We start from the raw sequence: 16332 nt of genomic DNA, 5'->3' as shown, positions 1-16332 counted from the left end.
ACACCCCAGCCACCCGTCTGGGGCTACTCAGATCTGTGGCAGCGATTTCACTGATGCAAATCCAATCAACCTGTGTAAGACTTCAGGGCCCAGAAGTGGGGGTTAGGATTTGACCTGTGCTGCCACGTCCAATCCCACCCTCTCCAAGGCCCAATCCGCCTCCTGGTCTACTTTCCCCTGTCCAGAAATGCCTCTCCCCACCTCTGTTCTGCCCTCCTGCCAGCCTCTCTCACCCCTTGCGCAAACCTGCCCTGGCTGATGCAAGCTTACCCTCTCCAGTCAGAGATCCAGCATTGGCAGGCCGGCACACTTCCTTGTACTGATCTAGCTGGCTCAAGAGTAGTTGCAAACATGATTTATGGCACAGGGGGCCTGCACTGGCCCAGCACCACTTCAGGATTGCCCTCTTGATGACTAAGGGCCCAATCCTATCCAACTTTACTGCTCCAGTGTAGCCACAGTGCAGCCCCTTGGTAAGAGAACACCTGTTCCCATACCTTGAGGAGGCCGCAGTGACTGCCTGTCCACCACAGGTTGCAACGCACACCCCACTGGCACAACTGCATCAGCACTGGAAAACTGGATAGGATTGGGCCCTTAGTGTACAATGAACTTCAAAGAACATTATCCTGCATGTGAATCTGCACACTTCTTAAAATCATACAAGGAAACTGCTTCAAGTGCCCCTCTTTTGGGTGATTTGAATTACAGTGGCCTGTACTAATGCCTCCTTAGTGGTTCTGCCATCTCCCTAGCCACCTTTTTTGGAATAAAAATATTAAAACTCAAACCAGTTACTAAAGGCAGAAGTGCATATTAGATAATGAAAACTCAAAGAAGACAGTGTATTTAAAAATCCTAAAAAGCTTGCTGTAAATAAAAAATATTTGAGTTGACAATGAAACATGGTTGATGAAGGAACCAAGAAAATCCTGTGTCATGCAGTTCCACATGCTGAGCGCCTTCGCTGAGTGAGACCTCTTATGTGTCACCTTGCTTCAGAAAACAGCAGGATGCACAAGAAGTCTTCATTAGATAACTGTAGGTTAAGCACTGTTTTGTGAGGGAAGGTGATCCTTAAGACAGCTCATTCCTACACCTTTAAAGGTAATAGACAGCAGTTTGACTTTTATCCAGATATGTTTTGGCAGCTGATGCAACTGATACAGCAGTGTTGAATCATAAAATATACAACCCAATCCTAATGGAACTGCCCTTGCTACAATACAGCACACCAAAATGGCTGCTACTGTATTCTGTGTGGGCAGGGAGGTAGCTGGAGGTCACCTCAACAAGTGTTCCCTTACCCTAAGTCAGGGGTGCCCAAACCCCGGCCCTGGGGCCACTTGCGGCCCTTCAGGCCTCTCAATGTGGCCCTCAGGGAGCCCCCAGTCTCCAATGAGCCTCTGGCCCTCCAGAGATTTGTTGGAGCCCACACTGGCCCGACGCAACTGCTCTTAGTGTGAGTGCGACTGTTTGACCTCTTGCGTGAGCTGTGGGATGAGGGTTCCCTCCACTGCTTGTTGTTTCACATCTGTGATGCAGTAGCGGCAGCAAAGGAAAGGTCAGCCTTGCTTTGTGCAAGACTTTTTATAGGCCTTGAGCTATTGCAAGACCATTATTCGTTCATATAAGTTCATTTTTAATATACTGATTTATGTAAACTTATGTAAATTTATTCAAATTTTAAATGTAAATTAATTCTTTTTTTCTGCGGCCCCTGATACAGTGTCAGAGAAATGATGTGGTCCTCCTGCCAAAAACTTTGGACACCCCTGCCCTAAGTCAAGCCCCAACAGCCTCTGCTCAGATCCACGCCATTTCAACTGCTGGCGCAGAACCAAGTAATCCCGTGTAGGGCTTTCAGGCTCAGGGTTAAGATCCAGCAGCAGCTTCTGCTGCCATCTCTGCCCCCATCTTGGGCCTGAACTGCCCTCTTCCCTGTCCTCCCGCATCCAGTTTTGCCCTCTCCCTACCTTCCCCCACCCTGGATTGCCCCCACCCTGCTTGATGGTAAATTCACAGCTGATGGCTCCCAGGACTTCTCTCATTGGTGTGGAGGTCCTGCGCTGCCCCCACTGGCCTCCACGTTGTTGCTTTTCTCCTTCTGCCACCTTGGAGTGCTTTATGGTACTTTTGCAACTGCCATCTCCTTGGCAGTACGCACAAGACCGACACTGCAGATGGCTAGGATCGGGTCTTTAGTTTTTCACGTGAAGTGGACCATCGGTATTGGGGAGCATGCATATCCTTTAGATATCAGGGAGCATTCATACTCCTTTCTGACCAGTTCAGGATTTGTGTCAATCAGTTCAGAAATGAGGATGAAAGAGATGAGGAGACAATGTGATAATTTCCCTATTTTTTTCATGTTTATTTGTTCAAGGTCTTTCCAGAAACATTAAATCATGTTGTGAGCCTATGAAATTCTAATCAGATCTTCATTTCCAAGGTTTTAGGATATATGCAACTTATTTATTGGAACTGTCTTATCAGTTCAGTGCAGAACTTTCGATTGAAAATGTTTGAGAACCTATGCACTGGAAGCACTGAAAGAATGCCAGGCATTTTCTTTATGGCATCTGAACCAATGTTGGAATCTCACAAATTGTTACACATGTTTTATCTTCCCTTCAGTACGGTTACATTTTAGGGAAGAGGATAAAGGCAATTGACACTCTTGCCTGAAGTTCTTGAAAAGTAAATGTGTGAGTTCTTTTTTTGTGTATCATTTTAAATGCCATTTCAGTAATTTGAATGTTGAGTAACTTTTGTCAGTAAAGAATCCAAGATGTAAAATGTTAGGATCTAAACATAGCTGTTCAGTAACATGAAATAAGTGATATCCTTAAGAAGAAAAGTTTCGGCAGGCTTAAAACAATAATTTGCTCATTTTTCTTGTTGAAATAGTAATGCTATGCAGACCTGCTGCTGCAACTCCATAACAGAGTGGCAGACTGTTTTATAAGGCAGAGATTACAAAGGTCCACTTTAACCTTTTTTTCCTTCCTGGCAGGTGTCCCGCTGGCCTGAGGCCAGAGGCTGTGAGCTTACTGCAGCCTGTGGTTTGCACCAGAATGCAGAGCCGACACTCCAGCTGGCTGTACATAATTACAGTGATTGCAGTTTGACAACTGGAGTTACACTACAGAAATGTGATAAATATAACAATGTATTACCAAGCCGAATCTTTTATAAATATATCTACTTTCCCCTCTTTACAGATATGATATCTGCACGTATAAAAACAAGCCTTGTGGAACACTGGGTAAGGGTGCAAAGTGTAACCTAAGTTAGTATTTTTTGCTTATTTGTTTTAGTTTTTGTTATTGATTCTTAAGATTGTATTTCTTTGAATAACTCTTCATCTTTATGCGTCTGTAAAATATGGATGGGAAAATACTAGCAAGAAGTGATACTTAAATGAAATGTAGTGTCATTTTTCACAGCTGTGTCACTAAAATGACCTAGAAGTTAATCAAAGCAGTAATTGGGGTGGGGGTGACAAGAGACCACACTGCTCTGTTCCTCTTGGGATTTGCTCTTTCACAAATACAAAGAGGACTCTCAGGAAAGTACAAGAACTCAGAAACTATTGAAAATACGGTATTCAGGAGAACATGCGCTTATCTGAGTACCTCTGTGTGGTGTAAAAACTTTATAGTGCCCTCTTTGCCATTCCAAAATTATTTTCCATAATGAAGGTTGCTTTGCATATTTTGTGCTGTTTTCTGTGCCTTCATCCTAACATTCAGTTAAGATGCTACTAATTCATAAATAGAAATAAAAGAAATAATGAAACCTTGGATCGACCATTTTCTTAAAATTTTGCTCAGTACTGTATTAATTTGTAACATTGGAATTTTGAACTGAAAATTGTTTTCTATATGACATTGCTGGAATAATGTAATTTTCACGCTAGGAAAGTTTATATTGCCTTACTAAGTGTTCATCTAGTCCACAAGAGCTTAGAATATATAGCATTGAACCAAAAGGGAACTTCCAATGCAAGATCATTGGTTTGAATAAAGATGATTTCATAATAAGCATTGCTCTTCTACAGAAGCTGCTACCATAACTAGTTTTAAAGTTCACGATATGTTTGACACTCTTCCAGAAAATACATCCCTCTTTATCATCTTTTCTAAATTGGCCTTTAATGTTTATGACATAGACAAAAAAGGACTGACTCCCAAAATAGCAAAAGAAAAAAAGAGATGAATGTCAAATTATGCAGATTATATAAAATTTCTTACAAAATGTTTTGTTTAGGCTGGATGCTAGTGATTTCATTACTTTACATTTCTCAGAGGCTCAAAAGCAATATTGATGTAAAATCGCACAGACTTCCACTAACTGTTGTGGTCCTAGTTCTTGTGTCTTATGGGAGGGATAAGAAATTTTTCTGCTGGGCAGACATTTTGATTTTTCATTCTTCATTTGCTGCATAGGGAGCCATGCAAGGAACTGCATTAAACTGCTTTCATGGAATAAATCTACAGCTGTTTTGTAGCTTCAGGGATTTATTTTTCCAAGACCCATCTGTTAAGCACCTGGTACAAATACTTAGGTCAGGTGCTGTGCTCTGATTTAGAATTCTGTTGCCTTCTTGAAGCTAAAAGCATTGTCCAGAAATTTAAATTATTAGCTTGGTCCTATAGCCTGTATTCACCAGAGTATGGCTTAAGAATCTGTTCCTTTTGGTACTTATACAGGGATCCACGAATGGAGTGCCTTGGGGGTCTCCAAGCACTGAGCTGTGGACATTCCTACAGCTGATTTCTCCCTCAGTTGCTCACCATTTGGGAAGAGCTCACCAGAATAAGCAGCAGCGAGTCCAGGGCCAATGACATCCAGCACAAGCACGGCACCATGTAGCATGGCACCTGCATGTAGGCAGCCATGACATTATAACATCACAGTCAATTGCTTCGGGGGGGGGGGCATCCAGCAGCAATGCTCCACTCACTGCAGTCTCCTTGCAACGCCTCAGCATGGAAGATTTCATGCCTGAGCGTCAGCTACAGACTGAGGTGTCGGCTGCGGGCGTTCCACTCACTGCCCCAGTATGGGCCCAACTCGGCCAATTTGGTCCAGTTGCCCTAAGGCCGGCCGTGGCTTTGGGGCAAGACAGGACATATGTGCTTTTCAAGTGCTTGCTTGGTCCAGGCAGTGTCTCTTCTGCCAGCTTGGTGCAACGCTGTTTGGAAGTGATCTCTCAGGCAAGTGCCACAATCTGCTGGTCTAGCATGGAACAGCCTTAGGAGCTGGGCCCAATTTGATCAAATTGGTCTAAAGCTGGCCCTGACATGAGCTGTTGCAGTTCTCCATCTGTGCATCCCCAATCCACATACAGTTGGTGCTTGAGACAGCTTGGGGCAGCAGGAGTTCAAGAACTTAGTATTGTCAAGTGCTGGGAGATACTTGGGAGGTAGAGATGGCTAACACTCTCAACTTTAACTGGTGCTGAGAATGAAAAAGGTGGTGACTGTATAGACCAGCAGTTTTCAAGCGCTGTGCCGCGACACACTAGTGTGCCCTGAGGCAGCCTCAGGTGTGCCAGAGGAGGCAGCCTCAGAGGGGCCAGAGGAGGCAGACAGCAGCCGCGGGTGGGAGAAGCAGCTGCTTTGACCCTCATGCGGCAGCTGCGGAAAAAGGAGAAGGAGCAGCAGCGGCTGCTTTGCATCTCCTGCTGCTGAACAAGAGGAAGGCTGCAACCCGATCCTCATTTACCTGGAAGTAAGCCCCGTTGACTATTATGGGGCTTGCTTCTGAGTAGACACGCCTAGGATTGGGTATGGGGCAGAGTGAGAAGGAGGGACCCAGGGCAGGCAAGCAGGTAGGAAGCCAGCGAGTCTGCTGAGGCCACCAGCCTAATAATGGGCTGGCTGAGGGTCCTTCTAAGTCCCTTTTCCTTGCCAGAGTTGCCTGCAGCTCCCCAAAGCAACCCTCACTGCCTTGCCTTTGCCTTTCAGAGAAGCGGCGTTGGGGCACAATCGTAGCCCCACTTTTCTGGAAGTAAGCCCCATTGACGATAAATGGGACTTACTTCTGAGTAGACATGTCTAGGATTGGGCTTTTGGTCACACTTTTTCAGAAATACAGGAGCAGGCAATGGGGGGGGAGAATGTGAGGCAAGTGATTCTGGACCTTTGGAAGGTGCGGATCAGTGAGGGGAGAGACAGTAGGAGAGGTGCTAACTGCAATTATGAGATGAGGAGGGGAATGTGCCTATAGGAGGAGAGGGGGTGGGGTGGGGGAGAGGAGGAGAGAGAAGTGCCAATTGCCTGCTAATGTATTTGAGAAAAAAGACGTGATAGGGCAAAACGGATGCCATTTTTGGAATCGGCACCCCAAATATACCCAGGAATTGGTGTAATGTTTAAGGAAGCAAAATGCGTGTTGGCCTGTGAAATCAGTCTGGAATTAGATCTTGGGGTGGTGGTGGACAGGTCGATGAAAGTATCGACCCAATGTGCGGCGGCAGTGAAGAAGGCCAATTCTATGCTTGGGATCATTAGGAAGGGTATTGAGAACAAAACGGCTAGTATTATAATGCCGTTGTACAAATCTATGGTAAGACCACACCTGGAGTATTGTGTCCCATTCTGGTCGCCGCATCTCAAAAAAGACATAGTGGAAATGGAAAAGGTGCAAAAGAGAGCGACGAAGATGATTACGGGGCTGGGGCACCTTCCTTATGAGGAAAGGCTATGGCGTTTGGGTCTCTTCAGCCTAGAAAAGAGATGCCTGAGGGGGGACATGATTGAGACATACAAAATTATGCAGGGGATGGACAGAGTGGATAGGGAGATGCTCTTTACACTCTCACATAATACCAGAACCAGGGGACATCCACTAAGATTGAGTGTTGGGCGGGTTAGGACAGACAAAAGAAAATATTTCTTTACTCAGCGTGTGGTCGGTCTGTGGAACTCCTTGCCACAGGATGTGGTGCTGGCGTCTAGCCTAGAAGCCTTTAAAAGGGGATTGGACAAGTTTCTGGAGGAAAAATCCATTATGGGGTACAAGCCATGATGTGTATGCGCAACCTCCTGATTTTAGAAATGGGTTATGTCAGAATGCCAGATGCAAGGGAGGGCACCAGGATGAGGTCTCTTGTTATCTGGTGTGCTCCCTGGGACATTTGGTGGGCCGCTGTGAGATACAGGAAGCTGGACTAGATGGGCCTATGGCCTGATCCAGTGGGGCTATTCTTATGTTTAGAGATAAGACTTTGGGGCCATGGCGAACAATGCCTCACGGACATTTAAGACAAGATATCTGTACCCTGTTGCCACTTCCTTGCATCTGGCCATCATTTGGGGGACCCTTGTGCATATGTACATTTGTCATAACCTCTTTATAGCTACAGTACTTCATTCAGTAATGCACATACATCTCCCATTGATTGCCATGACTCTTGCATTCAGGGGGGTACATGATTGCAACTTAAATTTACAATAGAGTGGTCATAACATGCTGAGAGAGCACATGTGTAGCATGCAGTAAGTCCCAGGTTCCGTTCCTAGCACTCTCGTTCAGAGAAGGCTCTTGGACAGAAAGACTAAAAAAGGCCTTCCTCTGACATCATGGATAGTTGCTGCCAGGAGAAGTAGGCAGTGCTGAGCTAAGCTGTACTGATGGTATGACATGATCTGAGTCAATGTCATATGTTCATAATAACATTGCATACTTCGCATATGAAGGTCAACAGTGACCAGCCAGATGCCTCAAGAAAGCCTATAAGCAGGACACAAAGACAAAAGTCCTTCCCCACTAAAAAATAATTCTGCCTCTTTTAATGGAGATTCCTACCCATTGATAGATCTATCCCCCCTTGAGTTTTCTAATCCCCTCTTCATGCTGTCTAATCCAGCAGACATCTCCAGATGTTGTGGCAATGAATTCCAGAAGTGTTGTGTGAAATGTTTGCTGTTTTTACCCCCTTTTTTCTATAGATTAGAACCAAAGTGGCTTATTGTAAAGCAACAATTTACAACATAGTTTAAAAAAAAAAATGAACATATTACAACATGAGAAAGAGCACAGAGAGATCACAGCTGTCTGTCCTAAATCTGCTGTCTGTCACTGAATGCCCCATGTTAAGGGAGAGTGAAAAATTATCTATCAACTCTCATGTATGTAAATCTCATGCCTTCCCTTAAGTCATCTTTATTCTCTACTTCATCCTTGTCAGAAACTACTTCAACTTCAACTAATTTTGGTGTCTTTCTCTGCACAATTTCCAATTCTTTTCCCAGTAGTAATGTTATATCTTGCCATTTGTATTATTCAAATGAGACCTGCAACTGTATCCCTGATATTTGTATTTGTGTGGGTATATGCGAAGGAATGACACCTCCTGGGGTTGTAACCGAGTTAATGTGTGAATGACTGTACAATAAGAGAAGATACATTAGCAACTACCTAGGTACCCTCAACTGGGAGCAAGCAAGCAAGAATTTATTTATTTTCTTATTTATTTTCCCAAAGGTTATAGAGTGGCTTGCACAAACAAAATAAAAATAACAAATCATTAAGAGAATAAAAGTATACTGTATTTGTATTAGGCTATTTAAAGAGTAATAGTTTGTCTTGTTGTCTTCTCTTGTTTATAAAGCAGTTGGTTTCCCTGACTGGGGGGCGGGGAGGCATTCAGTCTCAGCATAGAAGCATCAGTAGTGAAGGAGGCAATGAGAGCAACTTGCCTCACTGGCTTCTTTTCTTCCCGTTGTACTTAACACAGAAGTAAGTCCTTTTATCAGACAGCATGACTGCAATTCTGTGCACACTTTTGTGGGAGCCCCATTGCAATTAGAGGACTTACTTCTGAGTAAGACTGCCTGTGAATGGGCCAAGTCCTTAAGGAGGTCACCGCTGCTACCCACCATTGACTCAATTTTCTCATCAACTGCTTCCTGTGCTTGACTCAAGGGTTTCCTCATTTGCAAAATGGAAAAGCAACCTGCAGGCACAATGACAGACTTCCTTGCTCTCGTATCCTGTGGCATTGACTGTGAGAAGCCAGGCAAGTGGCCCAAGTGTGTGTATACCTGGAAGCACCTGGCCACACAGTTTCTTCTTGACTTGCAAAGTCTCCCAAAGTCTTCTTGACTCCCAAAGTCTCAATGAGGAGCTGAGATGGTGAGGACAGAGTGAATAAGAGCATGACCTAAAACATGCCCTTTCTTGAGTCAGAGTGGGTGTGAATGAGAGACAGCTACTTGCCTCAGTAGTCGGGCCATCATTTTCTCTTTCCTTGATCCTGGGTATGCAGCAACCTTGCTTTTGTCCGAGGCCCTATCTTATTTTCAAACCAATTGAAATGGGGTCACTGACTTTGCTATTAGCAAGAACAAGTGGCCATCTCTCCAACCCTAATGTCTGTTAGCAGAGCTGAGGGATTAAGGCTGTGATCCTAATCATAATTACCTGGGAGTAAACCCCATTGAACTGAATGGGATTTACCTCTGAATAGACATGAATAGGATTGTGCTCTAAGACAAGATCCACACACAGCCAACTGATTTCTGCTAAGGACCTTACTGGAATGAAGAAAGAACCAAAGCCATTGTTACAGGTAGAAAATAACTTTTCCTGTCATGTTAAGTGAGCAGTAGTAAAAGTAGGAGAAAGCAAACCCCCAGACCTTTAAACAAGCAATGAACTTCCCCTACTGGTGGAACTCAACCTCTAGGTCAAGGGTCTCCAAACTTTTTGGCCAAAGGGCCGCATCAAATATCTGGCGTGGTGTGGAGGGCCAGAGAAAAAATTTAAATGTAAAATTTAAATAAATAAATAAGTTAGAGAACTTAGATAAGTGAATAAATGAATGAATGGGCTCATTCATTCAACCTCTCTGGCCCTCAGAACACCCTTCAGACACAATCAGAGCACAGTTCTGGACATGTTCAGTTGAGTGGGCCAGAGGTTTTCAGGGGACAAGAGGTTGGCTGTGGGCTGGAAAGAGACTTGCTGCGGGCCCGCATCTGGCCCCTAGGCCGGGGTTTGGAGACCCCTGCTCTAGATTATTCCTCTTGCTTCCGACTTCTTTATGTGTTTTCTGATACTGTTTCATGTAGCTAAGAGTGTTTTGGGTTGGGCCATTTGTGTGTAATTGTTGTTGTTGGTTCATTATTATAATTGTCAGTTGATTAGTTATGTCAACCAGCAGCTGCAATGGATGAATTTGGACCTGCGCCAGCGATGATCTGTGCAGGCAGATCAAGTTTGGGAAGGGGCCCGGGATTTGGTGTGTGGTGCTGCTGATACTGTTCCCACCTGGGCCTAATTCACCCACCCTGCCTCTGTCTGTTCCCTGTTTCACCCTCTCCTTGCCCCATTCAACACCTCCTCTGCATGCTGGGCTTCCTGCTACACCACGTCTCATTTGCTTCACTGGCACACATGGGAAGACTTCACAAGTTCCACCAGCCTGCCTATCAGTTGGATTGGGCCATAAAAGTACTAAAGATACTGCCATGGAATTCATAGTTTACAGAGGACATTATTTGGTTGCAATAAAAATGGAATTTAGACAAGTAAAATGTCTTTATCACATTGGCTTTAACTAAATTGAGGGGAAAACCTTGATAATGTAAACTTTACCTGTCAGAAATTATGACTGATGAAGCAATTTCCACTTATCTTTCAAAGACTTGTTTTGTCTATTTTCACTATTGTTCCAGTGTATTCCTGAAGATGGGTTATATGACACTTGTATAAGTTTAATATCTATTCAAAAGATAAAACATCAAGCTGTCCTCATCTCTCACCCATATCCATTTAACTCCAGTCACTGAAAACCAATCTAAATAAGAATATTCCTGAGATTTTTCCATAAGTGGAATAGGTACAGGGTATGCTGCTGTATATGCTCCTGAAATATGAACTTGGTACATAGCCATAATAATCAGCAGAACTAAGAGATTACAGAAGGTGATGGGGAAGATGGTAGCCATGAAGCAAGAGTCTTGTATAAGGCATGTGGGGCTTTATAATTAAAACAATAATCTTGAACTGAAAAAGGTACAAAGCTAGGACAAACTGATCTGTCTCTTGTGACCTACCCTAACAAGAAAGTTAGCATTTTCCTTTCTTATCAAGAGAATAAACTATCCTAAATACCAGTGGTGTCCTTTTTCCAGTCATTGTTTTGCAGCAATTTGTTTGCAGGGCATATAATCCCGTAGGTGTGTATGTTTAATATTTTTTCCAGATGGAGTCCTCAGGGAGAATACCGTTAAGGGTGCAGATCCCAATTCATTTGTAATGGCATGAAATTAGTCATGTAGTAGCATACATTCTGTGTAATATTGAAAGGCACAAACAATATTTTGTCAATATCTGATGTCTTTATCATATTAGAAAAGTTTAAGAATACTTATATGTAGTGATAATGCTGTTTCAGAAAACTGTGGTAAATAGAAGAGTATGGTCAATGAATGCAGTTAATATACCTCTTTCCCTACATTTGGTGCACTGAGTTTTTTGTTTTCATAAAAATTCCTAAAAATACACCACTTGGTTTTTTTGCAGCTAAAAATGTTGCTTGTATGTTTTATGAACCCACTAAACTTAAACAGATCTCTTTAGAAAAATAATGTGGATACATTTTGCTTTCTGCAACCTCAAGAATGTTAAAATAGAAATGCTTGCTTGAATTCCCTCTCCTGGCTCAAGTTACTAGGTGGTCCCCAGTTACCAGAAGTAAAATTTATAAATCTAACCCCTAGTCTAGACATTTTCCAGCAGTGACTGCAGTTCAAAAAATATTAATGTCTAGCCGACAAAGTGAAATCCCCCCAGTGATTTTGCAATGACTAGAAAGTTAACCTTTTGCCAACTGCTGCTTCTATGCATGGAGGTTATTAAAAAGAATCCAGGCATTTATAACAAGGGCTTTTAAGATTGAAACACCTTAGCATGACCCTTTGTGTTTCCTTTTGTTTGTTCAGGCTTGGCCTCTGTGGCTGGAATGTGTGAGCCTGAAAGGAGCTGTAGCATTAATGAAGATATTGGCCTAGGCTCAGCTTTTACCATCGCACATGAAATTGGTCACAAGTGAGTAAATTTTTTAAATCTTTATAAACCCTAGCTTGGTAGTATCTATCTTAATCTGTGGGGTGCTTTGAGGGGGTATTCACTGTAATCTCTGTAGGCAGTCTTCAGTCTCGAAAGACTATGGTATCGCGCTCTGAATGGTGGTTCTGGAACAGCATCTATTGTGGCTGAAAAGGCCAATTCGGGAGTGGCAATCCCTTCCACACTGGGAGCAAGTGCAGTCTGTCCCTGGTCTGTCTCCCTAGCTATGGGCCTTCTTTCTTTGCCTCTTAGCTTCAGACTGTTGGCCAAGTGTCTCTTCAAACTGGGAAAGGCCATGCTGCACAGCCTGCCTCCAAGCGGGCTGCTCAGAGGCCAGGGTTTCCCACCTGTTCCCTAAGGCCTTCAGATCCCTCTTGCAGATGTCCTTGTATCACAGCTGTGATCTACCTGTAGGGCGCTTTCCTTGCACGAGTTCTCCATAGAGGAGATCCTTTGGGATCCAGCCATCATCCATTCTCATGACATGACTGAGCCAATGCAGGCGTCTCTGTTTCAGCAGTGCATACATGCTAGGGATTCCAGCACGTTCCAGGACTGTGTTGTTTGGAACTTTGTAATAGACGAGTGATAAAATATTGCTTTAGAAACTTAAATACTCAAGATAGGGTGTGCCTCCAGTGTAACATCACAAAACATGACTTCATGTTGGCACTGCATCAACATTACACCAGTGTCATTAGAAAAGGTATTGAGAACAAAACAGCTAATATTATAATGCCATTGCACAAATCAATGGTAAGGCCACACCTGGAGTATTGTATCCAGTTCTGGTCGCCACATCTCAAAAAGGACATAGTGGAAATGGAAAAGGTGCAAAAGAGAGCGACTAAGATGAATACTGGGCTGGGGCACCTTCCTTATGAGGAAAGACTACGGCGTTTGGGCCTCTTCAGCCTAGAAAAGAGACGCCTGAGGGGGGACATGATTGAGACATACAAAATTATGCAGGAAATGGACAGAGTGGATAGAGAGATGCTCTTTACACTCTCACAGAACACCAGAACCAGGGGGCATCCACTAAAATTGAGTGTTGGGAGAGATAGAACAGATAAAAGAAAATATTTCTTTACTCAGTGTGTGGTCGGTCTGTGGAACTTGTTGCCGCAGGATGTGGTGACGGCATCTGTCCTGGATGCCTTTAAAAGGGGATTGGACAAGTTTCTGGAGGAAAAATCCATTATGGATTACAAGCCATGATGTGTATGTGCAACCTCCTGATTTTAGAAATGCGCTATGTCAGAATGCCAATGCAAGGGAGGGCAACAGGATGCAGGTCTCTTGTTAACTGGTGTGCTCCCTGTGGCATTTGGTGGGCCGCTATGAGATACAGGAAGCTGGACTAGATGGGCCTATGGCCTGATCCAGTGGGGCTGTTCTTATGTTCTTATCACAACAAATACAATGTTGAAACAGTTTAGATCAGGCTGTAAGTTTCAGTTTTGGAATTGAACACTTCTGCTCACCATTTTGATTTTGATCCAGTTTAATGAATGCTTTTATCCCCCTTCAAATAAACTCCTCCTACAAAAGTAATCATGCTTGGGATTAGTGCATAGCATCCTTGGATGAATACTAGGAGCAATGAGCTGTTGCTGCCCTCTGCCCAGTAAACCTATCAGGTGGGCTTCCCAGATAATATTCTGGATTTCATTGCTTTTGTTGGCACCAGTGTGGCTGCCCTTGCCATTTTAATCCCTTTGCAATGCCCTTAGATAATTTTGCTTCAGATCAATGGGAGAGTGGGATGGTACTTAGATTAGCTTTGTTACTGCTGTACCCCACTGGCACTGATCAGTAAGCCTATCTCTCACATGGGGGGCCACTGATGTAGAGAGCACTTTGCCTAGAGACTCCTCCTCGAACCAGGAACTGGTCATGAAGATATTTCTTCCATGTAGTAAAAATGTAAGCAGAAATGCATGTAGATATCAGATGTGATAATGCATATGTGTTTCAGTGCATATACATAACAATTCTATTTATATAGATATTTTGTTTTCATTGAAAGAAAAAAGTAGTTGGAAATTGATTCCACACATTTGCACATGACATAGTTTGCCCCTCAGTTTCAGTATTAATTTCAGTTTCAGTTTCAGGTTGGTAGTTTCCCCTAAGATTTAGTCCAGGAGCACAGAAGTTCTTGCAGCTACCAACTTGACATTAGTCAGCCATGACCAAGCTTCCTTTGAAGCTGAAGTCAGCATATACCAAGCTGAGACAAACCATGATGAGGTGACAACTTGAAGATGTCTGTCCTCTTCTAATTTTCAAATATATCATCCCCAACATTGCCCAACTCTCAATTATTTGAAATGTATTAATGTATTAATTATTTGAAATATATTATTTGAATATTTGAAATGCATTATTGTACCTAAGTGTACAAATAAACTCAAAAACACTGATGGCCTAATCTTATGGGCCATTTATGGTAGCGGATGTAGTCATCTGCTGCTGTAAGTGATCTTGTGAAAGCACGAACTTTGTGGCAGTGGCACACACCAGATTCTTTCCCCATTTCCTGGCCCAGACCTGCCCCATTCCTCTCCTTGGATCAGCGAAATAGCTGTGGGCTACCAGGAGATAAGTAAAAGATATTTCCTTGACCTCTCCCTGGCTGTCTGATGGCTCCTCCCACCATAGCAGTACTCCCTCCATTTACACGGCTACGTGCTGTGGACTGTGGGAGAATATAGATTTGGTTCATTAGGTTATGGGCCAAGACTCAAAAATTCTCTTCTGCCGTACATTAATTGAGAACTTGAGTAACATAGAATCTTAGTACTGTACATTTAACTGTACTGTACTGTGTGTGTGTGAGTGATATTGATTGGGGGTATAACGAGCAGATGAATATGAAAGGGGGAGAACAGTGGGTCATTTTGTTTTGTCATGTAATGGTTATACATAAACATAAAAAAACTTTTTGTTTTGAACAACAGTATAAAACAAGAATATTTGATCTGTCTTTGTGCTCTTGTTTCTGGAGACCTGCAAACCTAGCAGTTTTGATCATTTTGCTGCTAAACACCCATTCTTTACTCTTCTCACCAAGAAAGATGACACTATAATAATTTTAGTCACAATCGTGTGATACTCTCAGGAGAGAATATCCATTGCATTTTCTTTTTCCAAAAGTACTTCTCTTGTATATGTGATTCCTTAGTTATAAATCCAAGTACTGTATAATTGTTTGAAATATCCATCAAGTTTTTCGTAACCTTTCCTTAAATTCTTGTGGGTGATAAGAAATGTGATCAGTGAAAATACATCAAATACCCAGAACAACTTGATTTTGTCAGAGTCCAATCCTAACCTGTACTGGCGCAGCCAGGCTGCATGACCTGCAGTCTATCCAGTGCAGGTTAGGAGGTTATTGGAGGTCTTCTTAGAGCAGTGTTTCTCAAACTGTGGGTTGGGACTCAGTAGGTGGGTCGTGAGCCAATTTCAGGTGAGTCCCCGTTCATTTCAGTGTTTTATTTTTAATATATTAGACTTTATGCTACCATGGCATGTGACTCCATTGGGGAAATGTTATAGATCTGTACTTTTAACAGGCTATATATATGTTAAACAATGCTAGTAAATGAGACTTACTCCTAGGAAAGTGTGGGTAGAATTACAGCCTAGGATTGTTAAAAATTTTCCTGCTTGATGATGTCACTTCCGGTCATGACATAACTTCCAGTGGGTCCTGACAGATTCTCATTCTAAAAAGTGGGTCCTGACGTTAAATGTCTGAGAACCACTGCCTTAGGGTAAGGGGATATATTTCCCCTTACCCTGGTGTAATGTGAAAAGGATCCCAAAACTCCTTGTTTCACTGGAAACATTACTGTGGTCGCTTTCTAGAACAGGGGTGTCATAAGTTTTTGGCAGGAGGGCCACATCATCTCTCTGACACTTTGTCAGAGGCCGGGGGAAAAAAGAATTTAAATTTCAAATTTGAATAAATTTACATAAATATATTAGAGATGGAACATATGAATGAATGAAGGTCTTGCAATAGCTCAGGGCCTATAAAAGTCCTTGCAGAAAGCAAGGCCAACCTTTCCTTTGCTGCCACTGCTGCATCATAGATGTGAAAAAGCAAGCCGTGGAGGGAGTCTTCATCCCATAGCTTGTGAGAGGTCAAACAGTTGGCCGTCACACTGAGGGCGGTTGCATCAGGCCAGTGTGAGCTCCAGCAAGTCTCTGGAGGGCCAGGGGCTCATTGGAGACTGG

The 16332-nt window shown here is 43.1% G+C and overlaps 1 protein-coding gene across 1 annotated transcript in view; it reads left to right on the top strand.

Annotated features, from left to right (window-relative positions):
* ADAMTS6 (ADAM metallopeptidase with thrombospondin type 1 motif 6) overlaps positions 1 to 16332 on the top strand; it is a 176607-nt gene that overhangs the window by 50303 nt on the left and 109972 nt on the right. Inside the window, exons 8-9 of the mRNA XM_066616074.1 lie at positions 3225 to 3268; positions 11961 to 12066. Coding sequence (XP_066472171.1) covers positions 3225 to 3268; positions 11961 to 12066 — 150 coding nt within the window. The remainder of the gene's footprint in view (positions 1 to 3224; positions 3269 to 11960; positions 12067 to 16332) is intronic.

Source organism: Tiliqua scincoides, chromosome 2, assembly GCF_035046505.1.
Source record: "Tiliqua scincoides isolate rTilSci1 chromosome 2, rTilSci1.hap2, whole genome shotgun sequence".
NCBI classification, from domain to species: domain Eukaryota; kingdom Metazoa; phylum Chordata; class Lepidosauria; order Squamata; family Scincidae; genus Tiliqua; species Tiliqua scincoides.
Note: the sequence above shows the minus strand (reverse complement) of the source record. Positions and strands in the feature narration are given on the sequence as shown.